At 45.5% G+C, this 18,842-nt stretch overlaps 1 protein-coding gene across 1 annotated transcript in view; it reads left to right on the top strand.

The window, feature by feature from the left end:
- CDCP1 (CUB domain containing protein 1) overlaps positions 1 to 18,842 on the top strand; it is a 57,778-nt gene that overhangs the window by 35,305 nt on the left and 3,631 nt on the right. The window contains exons 5-8 of the mRNA XM_011952651.1: positions 11,927 to 12,148; positions 13,816 to 14,196; positions 15,921 to 16,286; positions 18,317 to 18,404. Coding sequence (XP_011808041.1) covers positions 11,927 to 12,148; positions 13,816 to 14,196; positions 15,921 to 16,286; positions 18,317 to 18,404 — 1,057 coding nt within the window. The remainder of the gene's footprint in view (positions 1 to 11,926; positions 12,149 to 13,815; positions 14,197 to 15,920; positions 16,287 to 18,316; positions 18,405 to 18,842) is intronic.

Raw genomic sequence — 18,842 nt, 5'->3', positions numbered from 1 at the left:
TATATATATGTACACACACACACACACTCACATATGCACATATATATGTAGTATGTGTGTATGTGTCCATTGAGACATTTTTATGATTCCACTGTCACAGTTGTACAATCAGAATGTGGAAAACAGTCACAAAAGGGTTTAGAAATGGGGTGGCTTTGGGGTTTAGAAGACAGGGATTTGTTTATCACCTCAGTCATGGTGGAATGCTGTTAGAAGCTCAGATTAATTCTGTTAACTGTAAAATCAGCTGAGTTGATTTCTAAAACTAATCAAATTGTTAAACGTGCTATAAACAGTGTCAAGAAGGATGTGGATTTAGTGCTGAGATTAAAGGGCAGTAACTGCCGTTGAGAGGTGTTTAGCGGTGTCAAGGCCTCTAACTTTGCACTGTTTCTAGAAGAGTGAGTGGACTTGGCGGCAGAAATACCTTTGGGGATAAACTTAGGTTGGGCTGGACTGCCTGAGAACTCTGATCTCTGGGCAGCTTCATCTTGATCTTCTGAACCCCCGTGTGGACCCTAAATTTCAAGGGCTAGCCCAAGGAAACCAGTCCTGTGCCCCTACGTTTGTCTGACCCATTCTCTTTTTTTTAGGCAGAGTCTTGCTCTGTCACCCAGGCTGGAGTGCAGTGGTGTGACCTTGGCTCTTAGCTGACTGCAACCTCCACCTCCTGGGTTCAAGTGATTCTCCTGTCTCAGCTTGAGTAGCTGGGATTACAGGCGCCTGCCACCACACCCAACTAATTTTTTGTGTTTTTAGTAGAGGTGGGGTTTCACCATGTTGGCCAGGCTGGTCTTGAACTCCTGACCTCAAGTGATCTGCCCGTCTCGGCCTCCCAAAGTGCAGGGATTACAGGTGTGAGCCACCACTCCCAGCCCCCATTCTTTATTCTCTCTCATTCGCTAAGTTTTTTGTGGGCAGCTTGTACTGCAGGCAGCATAGCCCCATGGTTAAGGGCAATGACCTGGAGTTGGCCTGCGTGAATTTGAATCTGGTTCCCCCACTTACTTTGTCCATGAGCAAGTCACTTCACCTCTTTGTGACCCAGTTGCTCATCTGTAAAGTGGAAGTGGTAAGACTGTCCTCATCGGGGTGTTGTGAGGACAGTGTGAGGTAGTACAGTGCCTGGCAGGTAGTGAGCGCTCTTTAAACGTTTCCTGCAGGGTTCTAGGTCAAGGCAGGTATGCAGGGTTAGAAAAGACACAACACGGGCTGGGCACGGTGGCTCACGACTGTAATCCCAGCACTTTCGGAGGCCAAGGTGGGCAGCTCATAAGGTCAGGAGTTTGAAACCAGCCTGGCCAATATGGTGAAACGCCATCTCTACTAAAAATACAAAAAATTAGCCAGGCATGGTGGCAGATGCCTGTAGTCCCAGCTACTCAGGAGGCTGAGGCAAGAGAATCACTTGAACCTGGGAGGCGGAGGTTGTGGTGAGCTGAGATTGGGCCACCCACTCCAACCTGGGTAATAGAGCAAGACTCTGTCTCAAAAAAAAAAAAAGAAAGAAAGAAAGAGAAAGAGAAAGAAAGAGAGAAAGAGAGAGAAGAAAAGAAAGACACAATACTTGTCCAAACAAAGAGATTAGGCTGTGGCCCAGAGATGACTGGTAGGATGCAGCAGGTCACTCATGGAAGGAGTTCCAATGGTGTGTGGTGAAGTTGGAAGGACCGCAGGCTGGTAGGAATACCAAGGGGAGACTCTGGACGGAGTCTGGCCCTTCTCAGGCTGTGCACGAGGCCCCATCTGTGCTGATGTTGTATGCCACTCATGACTGCTGGAAGAGCTCTATGTGCTGCTCCTGCTTTCTTAGCCTTGGAACTGAGAAAGAAGCTGGGAGAGGGGACTGAGTTTTGGGTCAGAGCGTCTGCCCTTGCTTCTCCTGTGAGTGCTAGAGGAAACCTCTTGGGGCTAGTCTCCCCCTCGACTCCTTCACTGCTGTACCTCTCTGAGTCGTAGCCAGGCTTTGCCCTAACTTGACTTTCCTTTGTCCCCAGAAGCAGGGGAACAACTACCCAGACCAAAGCCACTACCCCAGGAGTACACACGTGGGTGGTTTGCATTTTTCACACAACATGGGTTTATCTGTCCCCATGTCTACATCTCACTAAACTCCTCCCAGTCAAGAATCTTATCTTATTACTCTTTCTGTTCCCACCACAGCTTCTGGTACATTCCAGGCCCTGCATAAATCCGTGTTGCACCAATCTCAGGAGTCAGCATCTTGTCCAAAGTGGCTTAAGAGCCAGATGTGCCATAAGAATCCACAGCCCATCTGAAGGGGCAAGGCAGATACAGTGAAGTGGGGTACCCATGGGAGCAGCTGCTTGGGGGGGTGCAGACAAGAAGGGCATCAGAAATAAGAACAAAGGCAGAGCCTCAAGCCAAAGAGCAATCATAGAAAGCCAGAGCCTCAGCAGGGGTGGAGAAAGCTGTGAGAGGCAACAGCCAGCCCAAACCCCTCGTTATCCACAGCAGGACCTGAGCACAGTGGGCCCAGGCTACAAAAAAAAACAGACAGATGTTACCTTGACCCTAATTGTCCAAAAAACAAAATAAAAATATCTACTAACAGTCCTCCTTCTACGTAGCTGAGAAACATCAGGTAGGTTCAAACTAGACCCAGAGAACTCCTGTAGGGAATATTTTTCCATGGCTTCACCACAGACATCCTGTGTTTTAGGTTGAGTCATGTATGATTACCCAGGAACTGAGGAATAACTGATGTGGCCATCTGTGACCACATCTGTAAGCAGTGATGGCTTCAGCTGCCCACAATGTGCAAACCAGGGATGTCTGAGAGCTCAGTTCATGTTCACCAAACAAATCTTGTTTTTAAGTGCTCCACAGTGCACCCTCTCCTTTCTTTTTTGATAGCACAATATTACCATGTCATGCCTGATGTTATTACCACTTTCACCAGGCAGCCTGTTTCTCTCTTTGTATAATTTCTAAAGGTTCAAGTGGCCCTGCTGATAATGATTATATGAGTTATGATACAGTATTCTACCCATCTATATTATGCTGTTTAGGGAGAGCCTTCTAGCCTACTAGCCTACTGCTTTATGCATCCTCTTCTAGCTTTTGGAAACTCTGTTTGCTTTCCTGAATATACAAACAAACAATTATCTTCAAAACCCGTGGGTTTCTGGGTGATCATGAGTCACATATGAAAAGCAGATGTGCACTTCCAGTATGTTACACAGGATACTTTGTTAAGCACTCTGGGTAAATGCTGGTTGTAGAAGCAGATATATTGCTCCTTTTTTGGCCTTGATAACCTCCAGAAGCCACCTGGAACCTTAAATAATTATTGGATTTGTTTTTGCTTCTTGTTTTTTGTTGTTGTTGGGTAACTTGTGCTCCATGAATTTGTCCTGCCAGAGCTGACAGGTATTATGGCCTTTGACTTATTCCCATGGAGTCCATTAAGAAAAAAAAATATCTATAGATACCACAAAAATGGTTAGGGGCCTTTATGAAACATCAGTCAGTAACATAATCCCTTCAAAGGTCCCCAGTGTGGCTTTTAAAACAGTGTCCGTAACTATTAAATAGTGAAGGGTTTTCTTTTGGTGGGGGGTGGGGGTTAAATGTCAGGCTCAAATGTTTTTGTTTGTTTATTTGTTTGTTTTTGACATGGAGTTTCGCTCCTATTGCCCAGGCTGGAGTGCAATGGCACCATCTCGGCTCACCACAACCTCTGCCTCCTGGGTTCAAGCGATTCTCCTGCCTCAGCCTCCCAAGTAGCTGGGATTACAGGCTTGCGCCACCACGCCCAGCCAATTTTGTATTTTCAGTAGAGATGGGGTTTCTCCATGTTGGTCAGGCTAGTCTCAAACTCCTGACCTCAGGTGATCTGCTCGCCTCAGCCTCCCAAAGTGCCCGGATTACAGGTGTGAGCCACCATGCCCGGCCTCTAATGTTTTTTATATGAAGGCATCTGCAATGTTGTAGAAAAACTATGGGATTCTTTCAAGGCAGGAAACTGTGTCCAGATCACAGATCTGCCCCTTTATTAGGGAACATTAAGCAGTTAATTTGCAACCTTCTCAGCTGTAAAATAACAATAGTCATTCTTCCTTCCCCCCATGTTGTGAGGGTCAGATAAGACAACTTGTCAAAGCACACAGAACACAATGAATAAAGATCTGTTTTGTCTTTCCATAGATTTATGAATGTTAATAGGTAATTTTACATTTAAAACACCCATCTATGAGAGGTGAGGGCTGCTTATTTCCACCTTGTTTTGCCTGCTGAAGCCACATATGAAAACATTCTGTAGGCAGCAGGGAAATTAACTGCGTCTACCCCTCAGGTTCCTCAGGTTATTTTGAGATCCAACCAAAAGAAATGTGGAAAGAACATGTGTAAAATGACTAATGAATGAGGTGCAAATGCAAAAAAGAAAGTGGAGTGAAGTGTGATATTACGGAGAGCCTCCTCATAACAGGAGGTCTCTCTTGCCCGCAGAATCAATAAACTGCACTTCTGTTTTAGCTGGGACATGAGGTGTCTCACCACAGTCCACCTGATTATTATACAAAAATTTTCAAAATAAACATAAACTGTAAAACCACAATAGCATTTCATACCCACTGGAATAGCTAAAACAAGAAAGGCTGAGAACATCAAATGATGGTGAGAATGGAGGGCAACAGAGCTCTTATGGGGTGCTCGTGGGAGTGTCAAATGGTGTGACCACCTGGGAGAGTTGGCTGGCAGATTCTTTTGAAGTTAAACTTATACCTACTCTCATAGTCCATTTAGTGTTGCCGTAACAGAATACCTGAGACTAGGTAATTTATAAAGAAAAGAGGTTTATTTGGCTCATGATTCTGGTGACTGGAAAGTCCAAGAAGCATGGCACCAGCATCTGCGCAGCTTCTGATGAGAGCCTCTTGCTGTGCCATAATGTAGCAGAGGAGTGGCAAGGGAAGCGGGCACGTGTGAAAAAGATGAAAACATGAGAGGCAGCCTAGCTATATAGCAGCCCACTCGTGTGAAAACTAATCCACTCCCATGGAACTATGCCCAGCAAATAATTTTTTTTTTTTTAATCAAGGGAAGATATTGAAAGGAAAGGTTAAGATGGTATGTTTGGACGTTGGGTACTACCCACTAGCTAGCTGTGTAAGTTTGGGCAAATTACTTAACCTTTCTAAGCTTTAAATTTGTATTTTATAAAATGAAGATATGCCAGGCATGGTGGCTCATGCCTGTAATCCCAGCACTTTGGGAGGCCGAGGTGGCGGATCACCTGAAGTCAGGAGTTCAAAGCCAACCTGGCCAACATGATGAAACCCTGTCTCTACAAAAGTACAAAACTTAGCCAGGCATGATGGCGAGTGCCTATAATCACAGCTACTCGGGAGGCTGAGGCGGGGGGTCACTTGAACCTGGGAGGCAGAGGTTGCAGTGAGCCGAGATCACGCCACTGCACCCCAGCCTGGGTGACAGAGCAAGACTCCATCTCAAAAAAAAAAAAAAAAAATGAAGATAATAAAAACAGTATTACCTAATGCAAATTTAAATTGCAACCTTCTATAAGGAAAAGTCTATTTATTGTGTGTACCAACACTGGAGCATAGTGTTGAAAGTAGAAACAGGCCCTCTGTACATATTTGATGAACGGTTGTTGAACAAAAGCAAGCATCACCACATTTTTTTTCTTTTTTTTTGAGATGGAGTCTCGCTCTGTCACCCAGGCTGAAGTACAATGGCATCATCTCAGCTCACTGCAACCTCCGCCTCCCAGGTTCAAGTGATTCTCCTGCCTCAGCCTCCTGAGTAGCTGGGATTTACAGGCATGTGCCACCACGCCCGGCTGATTTTGTATTTTTGGTAGAGACACGGTTTCTCCATGTTGGCCAGGCTAATCTCAAACTCCTGACCTCAGGTTCTGCCCACCTCAGCCTCCCAAAGTGCTAGGATTACAGACATGAACCACTGCACCCGGCACATGACCACATTTAATACACTTCTACAGCACATCAAGGAACAGCTTCACTATCGTCTTGAAACTGGATGGCAGTTGGCAGAGTTTTTCCATGAGTGTGTCATCTATAAGTGAGCTGCATGAAGCCAGTCCCAGGGCCCACACAATTTCTTGTCTCCTCAGTGCAGCCACCAGGCTAGAGGAGAGGCAGTTAGGTCTAAGGAAGCAGTGAGCATCGTAAAAAGAGCACAGGCTTTGTAATCAGGAAGATGTCGACTTCAATGCCAGTCTCACCACTTCCTCGCCTTAGTTTCTCTGTCTGCGAAATGGTAGTGATAATGCATAGTATGCTAGATTGCATTTTTGTTCTAAAATATTCACCACCCCTCCTGAGGGAGGATTAGACTTGATACTGCATTGACCACAGCCTTGGCCAGGTGAGTTTGCTTTGGCCAATGCGATGTGAACAGAGGTGAGCCTGCCACTTCTGAGAGAAGCCTCAGCACTCATCATGTGGTTCACGTTTTCAAACTCTGTCACAAGACTGCTGTGTCACAAATAGAGGCTTCTTCAACTTGGATCTGGAATTCAGAAGACGTAAGCCAGAGCTGCAGCCAACTCACAATGAATATGTAAAGTGAACAAGAAATAAACCATTGTTATTCTAACCATTCCGATTTGGGGATCATTTGTTGATGCAGCATAATTTAGCCTCAGCCGATTTACACACTCCCTCTCAAGCATATCATGAGGATGAACAGCCTAACATTGTAATTGATCCTCTACCATATACCAGTTATGTGGAGCCATGTAGTTCACATTCTGGTGGGAAAGATGAACAAGTAAAAGGAAAATCATGACTTCCCGTTAAAGATGGCTTTACGCCCTTCATACACCCTACAATAATGGGTTTTCTTAGAACATTTTTAAAGCATTTTAAAACATTTTTAAGGTACAGTTTTTTTTATATTTTTAAAAGCATAAAATTCAAGGAAAAATAGAAATGGAAAGGAAACAATACAACATTTCATAAAGTAGAAAGGTGATAACTGACCCAGCAGACGTGAAAGGGCAGCAGTGGGAAAAACCAAGAAGAAATCTGCTTTATCCTGCGAAGCCTCAAGAATTGGCAGCAAGTCTCCTCCAGAACTGGGGGCAAATGTGGGGCTAAGGTGGGAAGAGCCACTGGAGCCCCAGATGGTCTCCTTGACAACAAGCAGCCAAACGACTGTTCTTCCCTTAGCTGACAGAAGAGAGAAGTTTCTTTTCCTGAGATGGGAGTCCCTGAACCAAAGATCCCAGTCACATTGAAGGTGGAGGTACACATTGAAGGTGGAGGTGGGGGATTGAGTAAAACTGAAGTAATGAGCATGAGGCTTCATCCTTCACCCCTGGTACCCATGGGTATGTTTCTTCCCTTTGGTAGAGAATGACTTCTTCTCTGAGGGCATCTGACCAACCTAAGAGAAAAGACCCAAAGATACTGATGTTCTGGGCTCCCCAGGAAGCAATCTGGCCATATCACTCTATTGAGAAGCCCAGTCAACAAGCAGAGCTATTCCAAATAGCATTAGTGCCTCACTTTAAATAAGAGCAGTGTATAGATCCCCAGACATCTGATGAAGGCTAATGAAAAACACAAAGACTAAAACAAATGAATAGAAGAAAAGCCACTTGCAGGAAACAGAGACTATAGGGGGAGAAAAAACTAAAACAAAATCAGCTATCAAGACTCTCAAGTTAATAAGAAGAGATGCTGCATTTATGTAAAAGGAACAGGTTGTAATTTTTAAAAAGGGCTTGCAGGAGAAAGCTCCTTTTTAATCTCCAAGAGTTCAAATCTCCAAGGAACTTTTGGAGATTAAAAATATGTTAGCGGAAATGAAAGAGTCAAAAGGGCTGAAAGATAAAGATGAGGATATCTCCTAGAAAGTGGAGTGAAGAAAAAAGCCAACAAGATAGAAAGGAAGAGAAAATATAAAACTCAAGGACCAGTCAAGGAGGCCCAATATCCAAATAGTTGGAGTTTTAGAAAAAATAGGAGGACGGGAATCATCACAAAGCATTTCAGGAACATTTGCCAGGACTGATGGATATCAGTTGCCAACTGGAAGGGACCACCAAACGCAATGGATATAAGCAGACCCACACCAAGGCACAGTTTTGTAAAATTTCCGAACATCAGGGACACAGAGACCCCACAAGCTTCTAGAGAAGAGGTAAAAAAGTTTCATACAGAGGAAGAAGAAACCACATGGCAATAAACTTTATCAGCAACACTAAGAATTACAAAACAATGGAGCAAGATCTTCAAAGTTTTGAAGGAATATTATTTCCAACCTAGAATTTTATACCAAGCCAAACAATTAAGTGTGAAGGCGGAATAAAGACATTTTTAGACCTACAAGATCTAAAAAAATTGACCCCCATATATACTTTCTCAAGAAGCACCTGAAGGCTGTAATCCACCTAAAAAGAAAGTAAAAATTTTTTAAAAAAAGAAAGAAAAGATGGATCCAGGAAGTCCAGGATCTAGTCCAAGGGAGAAGCAAAGGGAATCCCGCGATGACAGTGAAAGAGATCGAGGACCACACCTGGGCACCAGGCGTCAAGGGCAGCCCCTTTAGATTAGAGTGTTGAGAAGGCTCTGGAGAGATTTCTTCAGAAGTTGAGGAAGTACCTAATGTTTTCAAATTTATTGAAAGGTGATTTATTCAAGTGGGAGAGAGTTTGAGTATCAAATTACTGATAAGTACATAGAAACTAAGGAAATGATTAAAATGACAATAATTCACTCCAGGGAACACAAAATTTTATGCAGAAAGGAAAAATAATTATAGTATGCAATATAGTATGACTACCTAAACACTGTTAGTATTATTACATAGTCACGATTACACAAACACAGAATGAAGATCTAGCTGAAAATATGATGCTATCAGGAAGATGGGGAAATGGGAATGGGAATTGTGTGGTGTGAGTGTTCGCTAGTCTGTGCTGTGTTGTGGGGGTGTGGGGTGTGGAGGGGGTGTGGGGTAAGGAGGAGAAATCCACATCTTCCTGAGTAGGAAGCCTGAAACTGAAAGATCCATAGGCAGCAGTGGAACAGAGCATGTTTTATTGTGGTTATCCCAGGCTCCTCCCCTGGGGTAACCACAGTCACGGATTTGTCATATTTCTCTCCAGATCTTTTTCTCTTCATCTGCATACATAAGTCTGTACATATAAATAGCTGTTTTGTTTCACAGATAGGAGGCTAAAGCAGGAGAATCGCTTGAACCTGGGAGGTTGAGGCCGCAGTGAGCCATGATCAAGCCACCGCACTCCAGTCTGGGTGACAGGGTGGGACTTTGTCCCCCAAAATAATAATAATAATAATAAAGGCTGAGAATGTCTGCTTTAAAGTATGTGCATGCATGGCTTTGGTAAGATGGAAATGAGGGAAGAGCGGGTGGGGAGACTACTGCATTTTGTGGCTGGGCCTTGGTAAAGGTAAGCTGGGACTGCAGAAGCAGAGGGGCTCCTAACACAGCTTTGGGGTGGGGAGGTGTCCTGGAGGTAACAATGAAGGTGAGTTTTGAAAGACAGTAGAAATGACCTCGATGTGGGGCTAGGTGATTGAAAAGCTGAATATTTTCTAAATCGAATTATATTTTAAGTTAGCCGCATTAGAATATATACTTCACCTCTAGACATGGCATCTCTCTAATTAAAGCACTATTGGGTATGATGTCAAAATTTACATGGAAAATAGTAAGAGCTACAGCAGGTAATTAACAGATATGACAGCCATAAAACATTTTCCTAATTGTGCTTCTAATATGACACCGAGCTTCCCTGCAGCCAGTTCAAAAGGAGAGATTCCATCAATTATATGGTTCCTGTTACGAGGAAGAAGGAAGTTTAGTAGGCCTCTTTGGAAACAGAGCTTTCTCAGCTAGAATTGAACGCCTTCACTGACGCTGATGGGTGATATTGCCAACACCCTTGAATTGCAAAGTTAGCACCACTTTGCACAGGTGCCTTCCTAATCTGGTGCTTTTTTTTTTTTTTTTAAACAAAAGAATGAATGAAATTCAAAAGCAACTCAGTAGAAGTTGATCCCCAGGCATCTGTGGTATAGAGCTTTCTAGGGATAACATTAAAAAGTGAAATGACTCTTTTACAAACCAAGCTGGTAATCTATTCAAAAGAGTTGAAAAGGTATCCATATTCTTTTTTCTTTCTTTCTTTCTTTTTCTTTTCTTTTCTTTCTTTCTTTTTTTTTTTTCTTAGACAGAGTCTTGCTCTGTTGCCCAGGCTGGAGTGAAATGGCGTGATCCCGGCTCACTGCAACCTCCACCTCCTGGGTTCAACTGATTCTTGTGCCTCAGCCTCCCAAGTAGCTGGGATTACAGGCACCCGCCACCATGCCTGGCGAATTTTTGTATTTTAGTAGAGACAAGGTTTCACCATGTTGGCCAGACTGGTCTGCAACTCCTGACCTCAAGCAATCCACCTGCCTCAGCCTCTCAAAGTGCTGGGATTACAGGTGTGAGCCACCATGCCTGGCACTATTCATTTATTTCTAATGGCAAAATTATAGAAATCACCTAAATGACCAATAATCTGGCAGTTTTCCAAATGATACAAGAAATAGGTAAATCTGTTCTTGTTAGAAATTTAAATATTATAGGCAAAGCTAAAATCCTCCTTGACGACCCAGTCTGTCTTCACTCCCAGGCTCCCCACCTGGGGTAACCACAGTCACAGATTTGTCATAGATGTTTTTTCTCTTCACCTGCGTACATAAGTCTGTACACATAAATAGCTATTTTTGTTTCACAGAGAGATTTTACCATCTGCATTGTATCATACTCTACATATTATCTACAACTTGCTGTTTTGCTCAATATTATATTTAGGTTTTCAAATCTCCCTCTTTTTTTTTTTTGAGACGGAGTCTTACTCTGTCACTAGGCTGGAGTGCAGTGGCTCAATCCCGGCTCACAGCAACCTCCGCCTCCTGGGTTCAAGCGATTCTCCTGTCTCAGCCTCCCAAGTAGCTGGGATTACAGGCATGTGCCACCACACCTGGCTAATTTTTGTATTTTTAGTAGAGATGGGGTTTCAACATGTTACCCAGGCTGATCTTGAACTCCTGACCTCAGGTGATCCGCCCGCCTCAGCCTGCCGAAGTACTAGGATTACAACTGTGAACCACTGTGCCTGGCCTCCCTCATTCTTTTTAACAGTTGCGTAATATTCCATTTGTGAATGTCCCCATAGTTTCTCTATTCCAGTATAAGGTGGTCTCGTTTTCCACAATCACAGTGCTGTAGTTAAACGTGGGCACACGTGGCCATGTCACACTGTTTGGTTCCCAGAAGGGACAAGAGTTCATTCTTTTACTAATTCCCATGTTTCTGTAACAGGCTGTTCCAGGCTCCCACTGGCCGGGTACAAAAGGGCCTGTTTCCTGTAGCCTCCCCGGCTTTCAGTATTGCCAGACATCTACATTTCCCCCAGATCTGAGGAGTGGGATACAGTAACACTTTGTTTTAACTTGCATTTTCTGATTACAAGTGACATTAAGAACTTTCTATATTTTAAATATTTGGTCATTTATGTCTCCTTTTCCGAGAGCTGCTCAATCCTTCTATATTGCAAACACTTTCTCCCAATGTGTCCCTTGTCCTTTAACCTTAATTGTGGCACCTATCATCAGATAGATATTTTAATCTTTTTTTCACTTTTATAGTCTGTGTTTATTCCACATTTATGATGATTTTCTCTTTGTTTTTATTGCAGTGAAGTCCATTATTTTTCTTTTTAATTTTATTTTATAGTTATTGTAATGTTACCTTAATAATACGTTTTTCCAGCATTATCCATCCATGATCTGATATGCCATTTTCTTCCTCAGGAGAGGTTTTCTACCAATTTTAGCCGTTTCCTGTGGTTGCTGCTGATCCATGCTTCATACCTGTTTTCTGTTTGTGGTTTCAGATAAAATCTACGTGGTTGACTTGAGTAATGAGCGAGCCATGTCACTTACCATCGAGCCACGGCCCGTCAAACAGAGCCGCAAGTTTGTCCCTGGCTGTTTCGTGTGTCTAGAATCTCGGACCTGCAGCACCAACCTCACCCTGACATCTGGCTCCAAACACAAAATCTCCTTCCTTTGTGATAATCTGACACGTCTGTGGATGAATGTGGAAAAAAACATAAGTACGCCCCTGAATTAGTGCATTTGTCCCGGGCTGTGGACAGCTCTTCTCTCGCTGCCTTGCCTTAGTGGGGTTCCCTCGGTACACTGTAAATCATATGATCAAAAAGGCCCATCTGGCCGGGCACGATGGCTCACGCCTGTAATCCCAGCACTTTGGGAGGCTGAGGCTGCTGGATTACCTGAGGTCAGGAGTTCAAGACCAGCTGGCCAACATGGTGAAACCCGTTCTCTACTAAAAATACAAAAATTAGCTGGACGTAGTGGCAGGCGCCTGTAATCTCAGCTGCTCAAGAGGCTGAAGCAGGAGAATCACCTGAACCTGCGAGGCAGAGGTTGCAGTGAGCCGAGATTGCACCACTGCACTCTAGCATGGGCAACAGAGTAAGACTCAAAAAAAAAAAAAAAAAAAAACCCACCCACAGTGCAGATGAGCAAGGGTGACCAAGAGGCAAGCAGAGTGAGTGTCAACACATCCCTTTGGGACCAGCCTCAGGTGGAGCCTGCAGCCCTCAGAAGTGTGTCACACTGCCCCATTTTCAGGCTTATGTCTCTCTGCCCAGCCTTCCAATCTTCCCCTTGTGAGATCCTCTCCTCTTTTGCTCAGATTTCTCCAGCCTCTTCCATCCCCATCCCCCCACACCCCATACCCCCACTTCCGTACTCACTGTCCTCTTGTCTTCTCTCACACAAGACTGCGATTCCTGAGGTCAAGAACTTTGGCTCGTTCTGTTTTTCATCCAGGTAGCCCCTACCGGTGCTGGACATGCACTAGTCACTTAAAAAATGTTTGATCAGCCAGGCTCAGTGGCTCACGCCTGTAATCCCAGCACTTTGGGAGGCCGAGGCAGGCAGATAACCTGAGGTCAGGAGTTCCAGACCAACCTGCCCAACATGGCGAAACCCCATCTCTACTAAAAATACAAAAAATTAGCCGGGCGTGGTGGCGGGTGCCTGTAATCCCAGCTACTCGGGAGGCTGAGACAGGAGAGTTGCTTGAACATGGGAGGTGGAGGTTGCAGTGAGCCAAGATTGCACAACTTCACTCCAGCCTGGGCAACAGAGTGAGACTCCGTCTCAAAAAAAAAAAAAAATTGTTTGATGACTGAAGGCCAGTAAACCAACAGCCACCTCCCTGCTGGGCTACCGTGACTTCTGATGTGTGCTCTTAGCATCTCTACAAATGCAGGAACTAAGGCCACAAAAGGCAAAGTAACCTCCCTGAGAACACCCTGTTAGGAAGTGGCAGTCAGAAGACGAACTGACATCTCCCCAACACCATTCACAGCTCCAACCACTGCCCAGAACTGCCTCCTGGGCAACATGTCTGGGTGGAGTGAAACCTGTGCCCTGCCCCATGACACTCAGCATCTAAGACACAGATACACAGAAGGAAGAACTTAAGCAAAAAAGGAGAGGAAATTTCGACCCTGAGTACTACCCAGAAGTTTGTTTGCCAGCTTAGTAAACAGTAAGAATGTGAGAGAGCAGAGGGACCGCTAGAAAAGGTACACAGAGGAGCCGGAAGTGAAGGGCAAGGTGGGAAAAGAGAGATGGAAGGGAAACACAGGGCAGCATGCAGACCCCCAACCTCGGGCTGACGGGAGAGCTGGGGAGGGTGCAATTCTGGTCTCCTGTGTCCATGGCTAGCATGCCCCACTTCTTCCAGGCTGCACAGACCACCGGTACTGCCAAAGGAAGTCCTACTCACTCCAGGTGCCCAGTGACATCCTCCACCTACCTGTGGAGCTGCATGACTTCTCCTGGAAGTTGCTGGTGCCCAAAGACAGGCTCAGCCTGGTGCTGGTGCCAGCCCAGAAGCTGCAGCAGCATACGCATGAGAAGCCCTGCAACACCAGCTTCAGCTACCTCGTAGCCAGTGCCGTACCCAGCCAGGACCTGTACTTCGGCTCTTTCTGCCCGGGAGGCTCTATCGAGCAGATCCAGGTGAAGCAGAACATCTCGGTGACCCTTCGCACCTTTGCCCCCAGCTTCCGACAAGAGGCCTCCAGGCAGGGCCTGACGGTGTCCTTTATACCTTATTTCAAAGGTAAGGGGAGTCTCCCCCATCTCCATGCCCCCTTAGTTTAAGTGTTCATTTTATTTTAGTTTTGTGATCACCTTAATTAAGTTACGAGTTTGGAGAGAAGGAATAGCTCAGTATGCTGGTCCTTGCACAAGAAATTTGAAAGATAGTGAGTCCTAATCCTGACTTTACCATTAACCTAGCATGGAAAATTCCTGAGATTAGAAATAAAAAATGTTTCTGACAGTGGGAGGCGATGGTTGGTAGGCAGCAAAACACATAATCAGGTTTGAGTCTTTTTTGGAAGCAGGCAGGACATAAATGAGAAATAGCCAAATATTCCCCAGTCCCGGATTTTTAAGGTAGTGACATAAAAATCCTTAGGCAGACATTTTTATGACTCTGCTTTTACAATTCAGAATGCAGTGCAGAGAGCCCAGGAGGAGGAGCGTTGGGAGGGAGGTGAGTCTCCGGAGCCAGAGTCCAGCAGCACGGCTGGGCAGATGCAACCCTCCTGGGAGGCTGGCATGTGGACTCCATGTTCTGAGGCAAAAAATGAGGTCCAAATGGCTCACAACGTGACTTCTACATGGTTGACTTTAAAAGTCACAGTCACCATTACAAGTTGCTCCAAGCACATTAAGTTAGAGGCCATTTTAAAATTGACCAAGACCTTCGTTTGATGTCTATTTCATACTCTTATTCTCTGAGGTGTGAGTGGGACGGAGAAGAATCTTTGGTCATAAGGTCAAAGTGGGTCCAGGCTGCCTGATATCTCCAAGGTTACCAGAGAAACTCCTTCCAAGGAGTCTTTGCAAATAAGACACATTCTCATCAGTGTGGAATGTGTGGGTTTTATCTCTCCTGAAGGTAAGGAAGGGATTAGTTGACATGTCAGGAGCTCTTTCAGCTTTGCAGTTCTAGAACTCTTCCCAGAACCTGAAGATATTTTAATCTCTGAAACAGAAATCAGTCTATACCAGCCCCACCCTGGAGCAGGGCAGTAGATGAACATAGTAGCTACGTTGAGAGCATTTCTGAAGGGAAGCTGAGCTAACCACCAGTTTGGGAAACTAGCCTGGTTTTTGTTTGCCTGTTTAGTTTTTTTTCAAAAGTCCTGAGCACCTACTCTGACTGAGACTGATCCAGCACTGACCAATACAGTGGTGCTAGCCACATGTAACTATTTGAATTTAAATTAATATGAGGCTGGGCACAGTGGCTCATGCCTGTAATCCCAGCTCTTTGGGAGGCCAAGGCAGGCAGATCACTTGAGCTCAGGAGTTCCAGACCAGCCTGGCCAACATGGTGAAACCCCATCTCTACTAAAAGTACATAAAATTAGCCGGGCATGGTGGCTCATGCCTGTAGTCTTAGCTACTGAGGAGGCTGAGGCTGGAGAATTGCTTGAACCTGAGAGGTGGAGGTTGCAGTGAGCTGAGATTGTGCCACTGCGCTCTAGCCTGGGCAACAGAGTGAGACTCCATCTCAGAAATAACTACTAATAATACATTAACATGAAACAAATTTAAAATGCAGTTCTTTGGTCATGCTGGGCACATTTCAAGGCTCAGCAGACGTGTAGCTGGTGGCTACCCTATCAGACGGTGCAGATCCAGAAGATTTCCATCATCACAGAAAGTTGTTAGACAGTCTGGACAGTTGGACTTCATCTCCCCCACCGCTCCCTTTCCTCTCCATGTTGACTGAATGAAACATCTGTCTGGATCTCCCTCCCTTTCCTGCAGAGGAAGGCGTTTTCACGGTGACCCCCGACACAAAAAGCAAGGTCTACCTAAGGACCCCCAACTGGGACCGGGGCCTGCCATCCCTCACCTCGGTGTCCTGGAACATCAGTGTGCCCAGAGACCAGGTGGCCTGCCTGACTTTCTTTAAGGAGCGGACCGGCGTGGTGTGCCAGACAGGGCGTGCATTCATGATCATCCAGGAGCAGCGGACCCGGGCTGAGGAGATCTTCAGCCTGGACGAGGATGCGCTCCCCAAGCCGAGCTTCCACCATCACAGCTTCTGGGTCAACATCTCTAACTGCAGCCCTGTGAGCGGCAAGCAGCTAGACCTGCTCTTCTGGGTGACACTTACCCCAAGGACTGTGGGTAAGGGCCTTCAGGGTCTTTGGGGATGGTGGTAAACAGAAAATTGTCAGCTGGAGGATAGGGAGCAAGCCTGGAGACAAGTCAGAAACACAGATTGAGTCCTGACTGTCCATGTATCAGTCAGCTATTGCATCAATAGTGCTGAGTAACAAACTATCCCAGAACATAGTGGCTTAATAGCAGCCATCTGTTATTGCTCCAACGTTGGCTGGGCCCAATTTTGGTCTGAGCTGGACTTATCTGGGCTCTGTCATTCATGCACCTGCTGGCAGCTGCAGGTTGGCTAGAGGACTTTGCTGATCTTAGCTTGGTGCTTTCAAAAAGCCGAGGCTCAGCTAAGATCATCTGAGACAACTGAGATTACTTGGCTTGACACTACATGGTCTCTTATCCTTCAGCCTGGGCTGTTTTCATGGCAGAGGCAGAGAGATCCACAAGAGACTGGAGGAGGCATATAAGGTCTTTTGATACTTTTAGGTTAGGAACTTACACCATCCCTTCGATTGCATTCTTTTGGCCAGCCTAGATTTTTTTTAGTCAATCTGCCAGCATCCTCTACCATTCATCTCTCTTTTGCATAGGGGAAGTCTCTCCACACCTGTGGTCTTCCTCATCCACAGAGAGTAGATAATAGCCACCACCTCATAAAACTATCATGGGATTCAGTGTCGTGAATTAAAATATGGGGACCTGAAAAGTCTGACAGGTACATGGTTTTTTATTTAGTCTCAGTGAAATGTTGGAATCCATGAAATACCCTCCATGGGAGGCCTTGGAGCCAGGATGATGAGTTTGCCTTTGTTCCTCAAAGTCATGGGCACCACTGAAGGGTATCAAGCAAGGGAATGCAGGTGTGGCAAGACAGGCTGTGGTGGGGCCGTGTCTGCCCTTTACTCAGTGAAGGCACAGAGCATCACAGTGTCAGAACCAGAAGGGACCATGGAGGCTGCTTTTTTCCCTTTTCCTTTCTGGGGGTCAGTGTGATTGAGGGTCCATCCAAGCCGCACAACTGGTTAGCCTCAAAAGAACTGGTGGGAGCCAAATGCCACAAGTGAAAACCTCTCCACACTCACAGGTTACCTCCTGGGTTTTTTTCATCTCTTAGATTCACTTTCTGTCATTTCTTTCCATTCCTCTTTCCTTTGGATCTCACCTTTTGCTTTCTTGGTGAACAAGCAAGACATTCTAAATCTCTGTTTGGTACAGGGCTCCCCCTCTGATTTATTTTCTTTCTCGTTTGTGAAGCTGCAGGAAAAGGACAGCACAAAGGAAACAACCCTCCCTTTAGCTGCCTCACTTCTGACTTTTGACTCCCTGCTTTCTCCTGTCTTCCTCTGCTCTTCTCTTCTCCAAGACAGACTGTGGCAATCGGTGGAACACACCTGGTGTAGGCCAGGAGTAGCCTTTGGAGTCGATCTGGTAGGTCCCTCAGTTTGTTTCAGTTGTTAATTGCTATAAATGAACTACCACAAAATGTGGTGGCTTAAGCAATAGCCATTTTGTTTACCCACAATTTGTGGATCAGGAATTCAGATAGGGCATAGCAGTGTGTCTTATCTGTGCTCCAGGATATCTGGGGCCCCAACCAGAAGCCTTGAACAAATAGAGAGGATGGCTTGGAGAATTCAACTGGAGACATATGTCTAGGGCCTTTGGTTCTCACTGGATTGGTTTTTTCCCCAGTGGGGTCTGTACATGGCTAGCTTGGGCTTCCTCACAGCATGGTGGTCTCAGCAGAGTCAGACTTCTTACATAGTAGCTGGCTTTCTCTCAGAGAGAAAGTGCAAGCTGACATTCTCTTAAAAGTTAGGCCCAGAACTGGCACAGTTGCCTTCTATTGGCTGACCCAGATCCAAAAGGACAGGAAATAAGCACTTCGTGATGTGAGGAGCCCCAAATGCACACAAGGAGCCACATGTGTGGCTTTCCACCTTCGGAAAGATGACAGCTGCTTTTGGAGACGCCTCAAGTTCATTGTAGAGCTAACCCCAGCTGCCTCTTCATCTGTCTCTTTATGTCTCTGCTCACAGACTTGACTGTCATCCTCATCACAGTGGTGGGAGGTGGAGCCTTACTGCTGTCTGCCCTCGGACTCATCATTTGCTGTGTGAAAAAGAAGTAGGTGGAATCTCTTACTCTCTTTATCTGATTTGACGCCTCCTCAGATCACACAGACTGGGTGGATTGTTAATTATTGACTTTGTTTTCTTGCTTCCCGTTTTTTCCCCCAAAGATCAATGTTAAACAGTATTGCCAGATGTGAGTCATGCTTTCAGGGGAAAAAAAGCCTGGAGGTGAGGCGGGGATAAAAAACACATGTGACATTTTCACCTGTAGTTCATGGTGCAGCTGCCTCAGCACAAGTTCCCTGCGAGCAGTGTGCTGTTTGCTCAGTAGATTGATCAAGCAGGGGTGATCTTGGCAAGAAAATGCTCACTAGGCTCTGCCAGACTGTGCCTCTGAAACCACTCCCTCTGTCCCCTTAAGGAGAATGAATGTGTGTTGTCCCAGCTTGTTCTCCTGCAGTTTCTTAAGCAAACTGCTTTATCCTTGTCT

The sequence above is a fragment of the Colobus angolensis genome, unplaced genomic scaffold, assembly GCF_000951035.1.
Source record: "Colobus angolensis palliatus isolate OR3802 unplaced genomic scaffold, Cang.pa_1.0 Scaffold344, whole genome shotgun sequence".
Classification (NCBI taxonomy): Eukaryota; Metazoa; Chordata; class Mammalia; order Primates; family Cercopithecidae; genus Colobus; species Colobus angolensis.
This window is presented reverse-complemented; position numbering and strand designations above follow the sequence as displayed.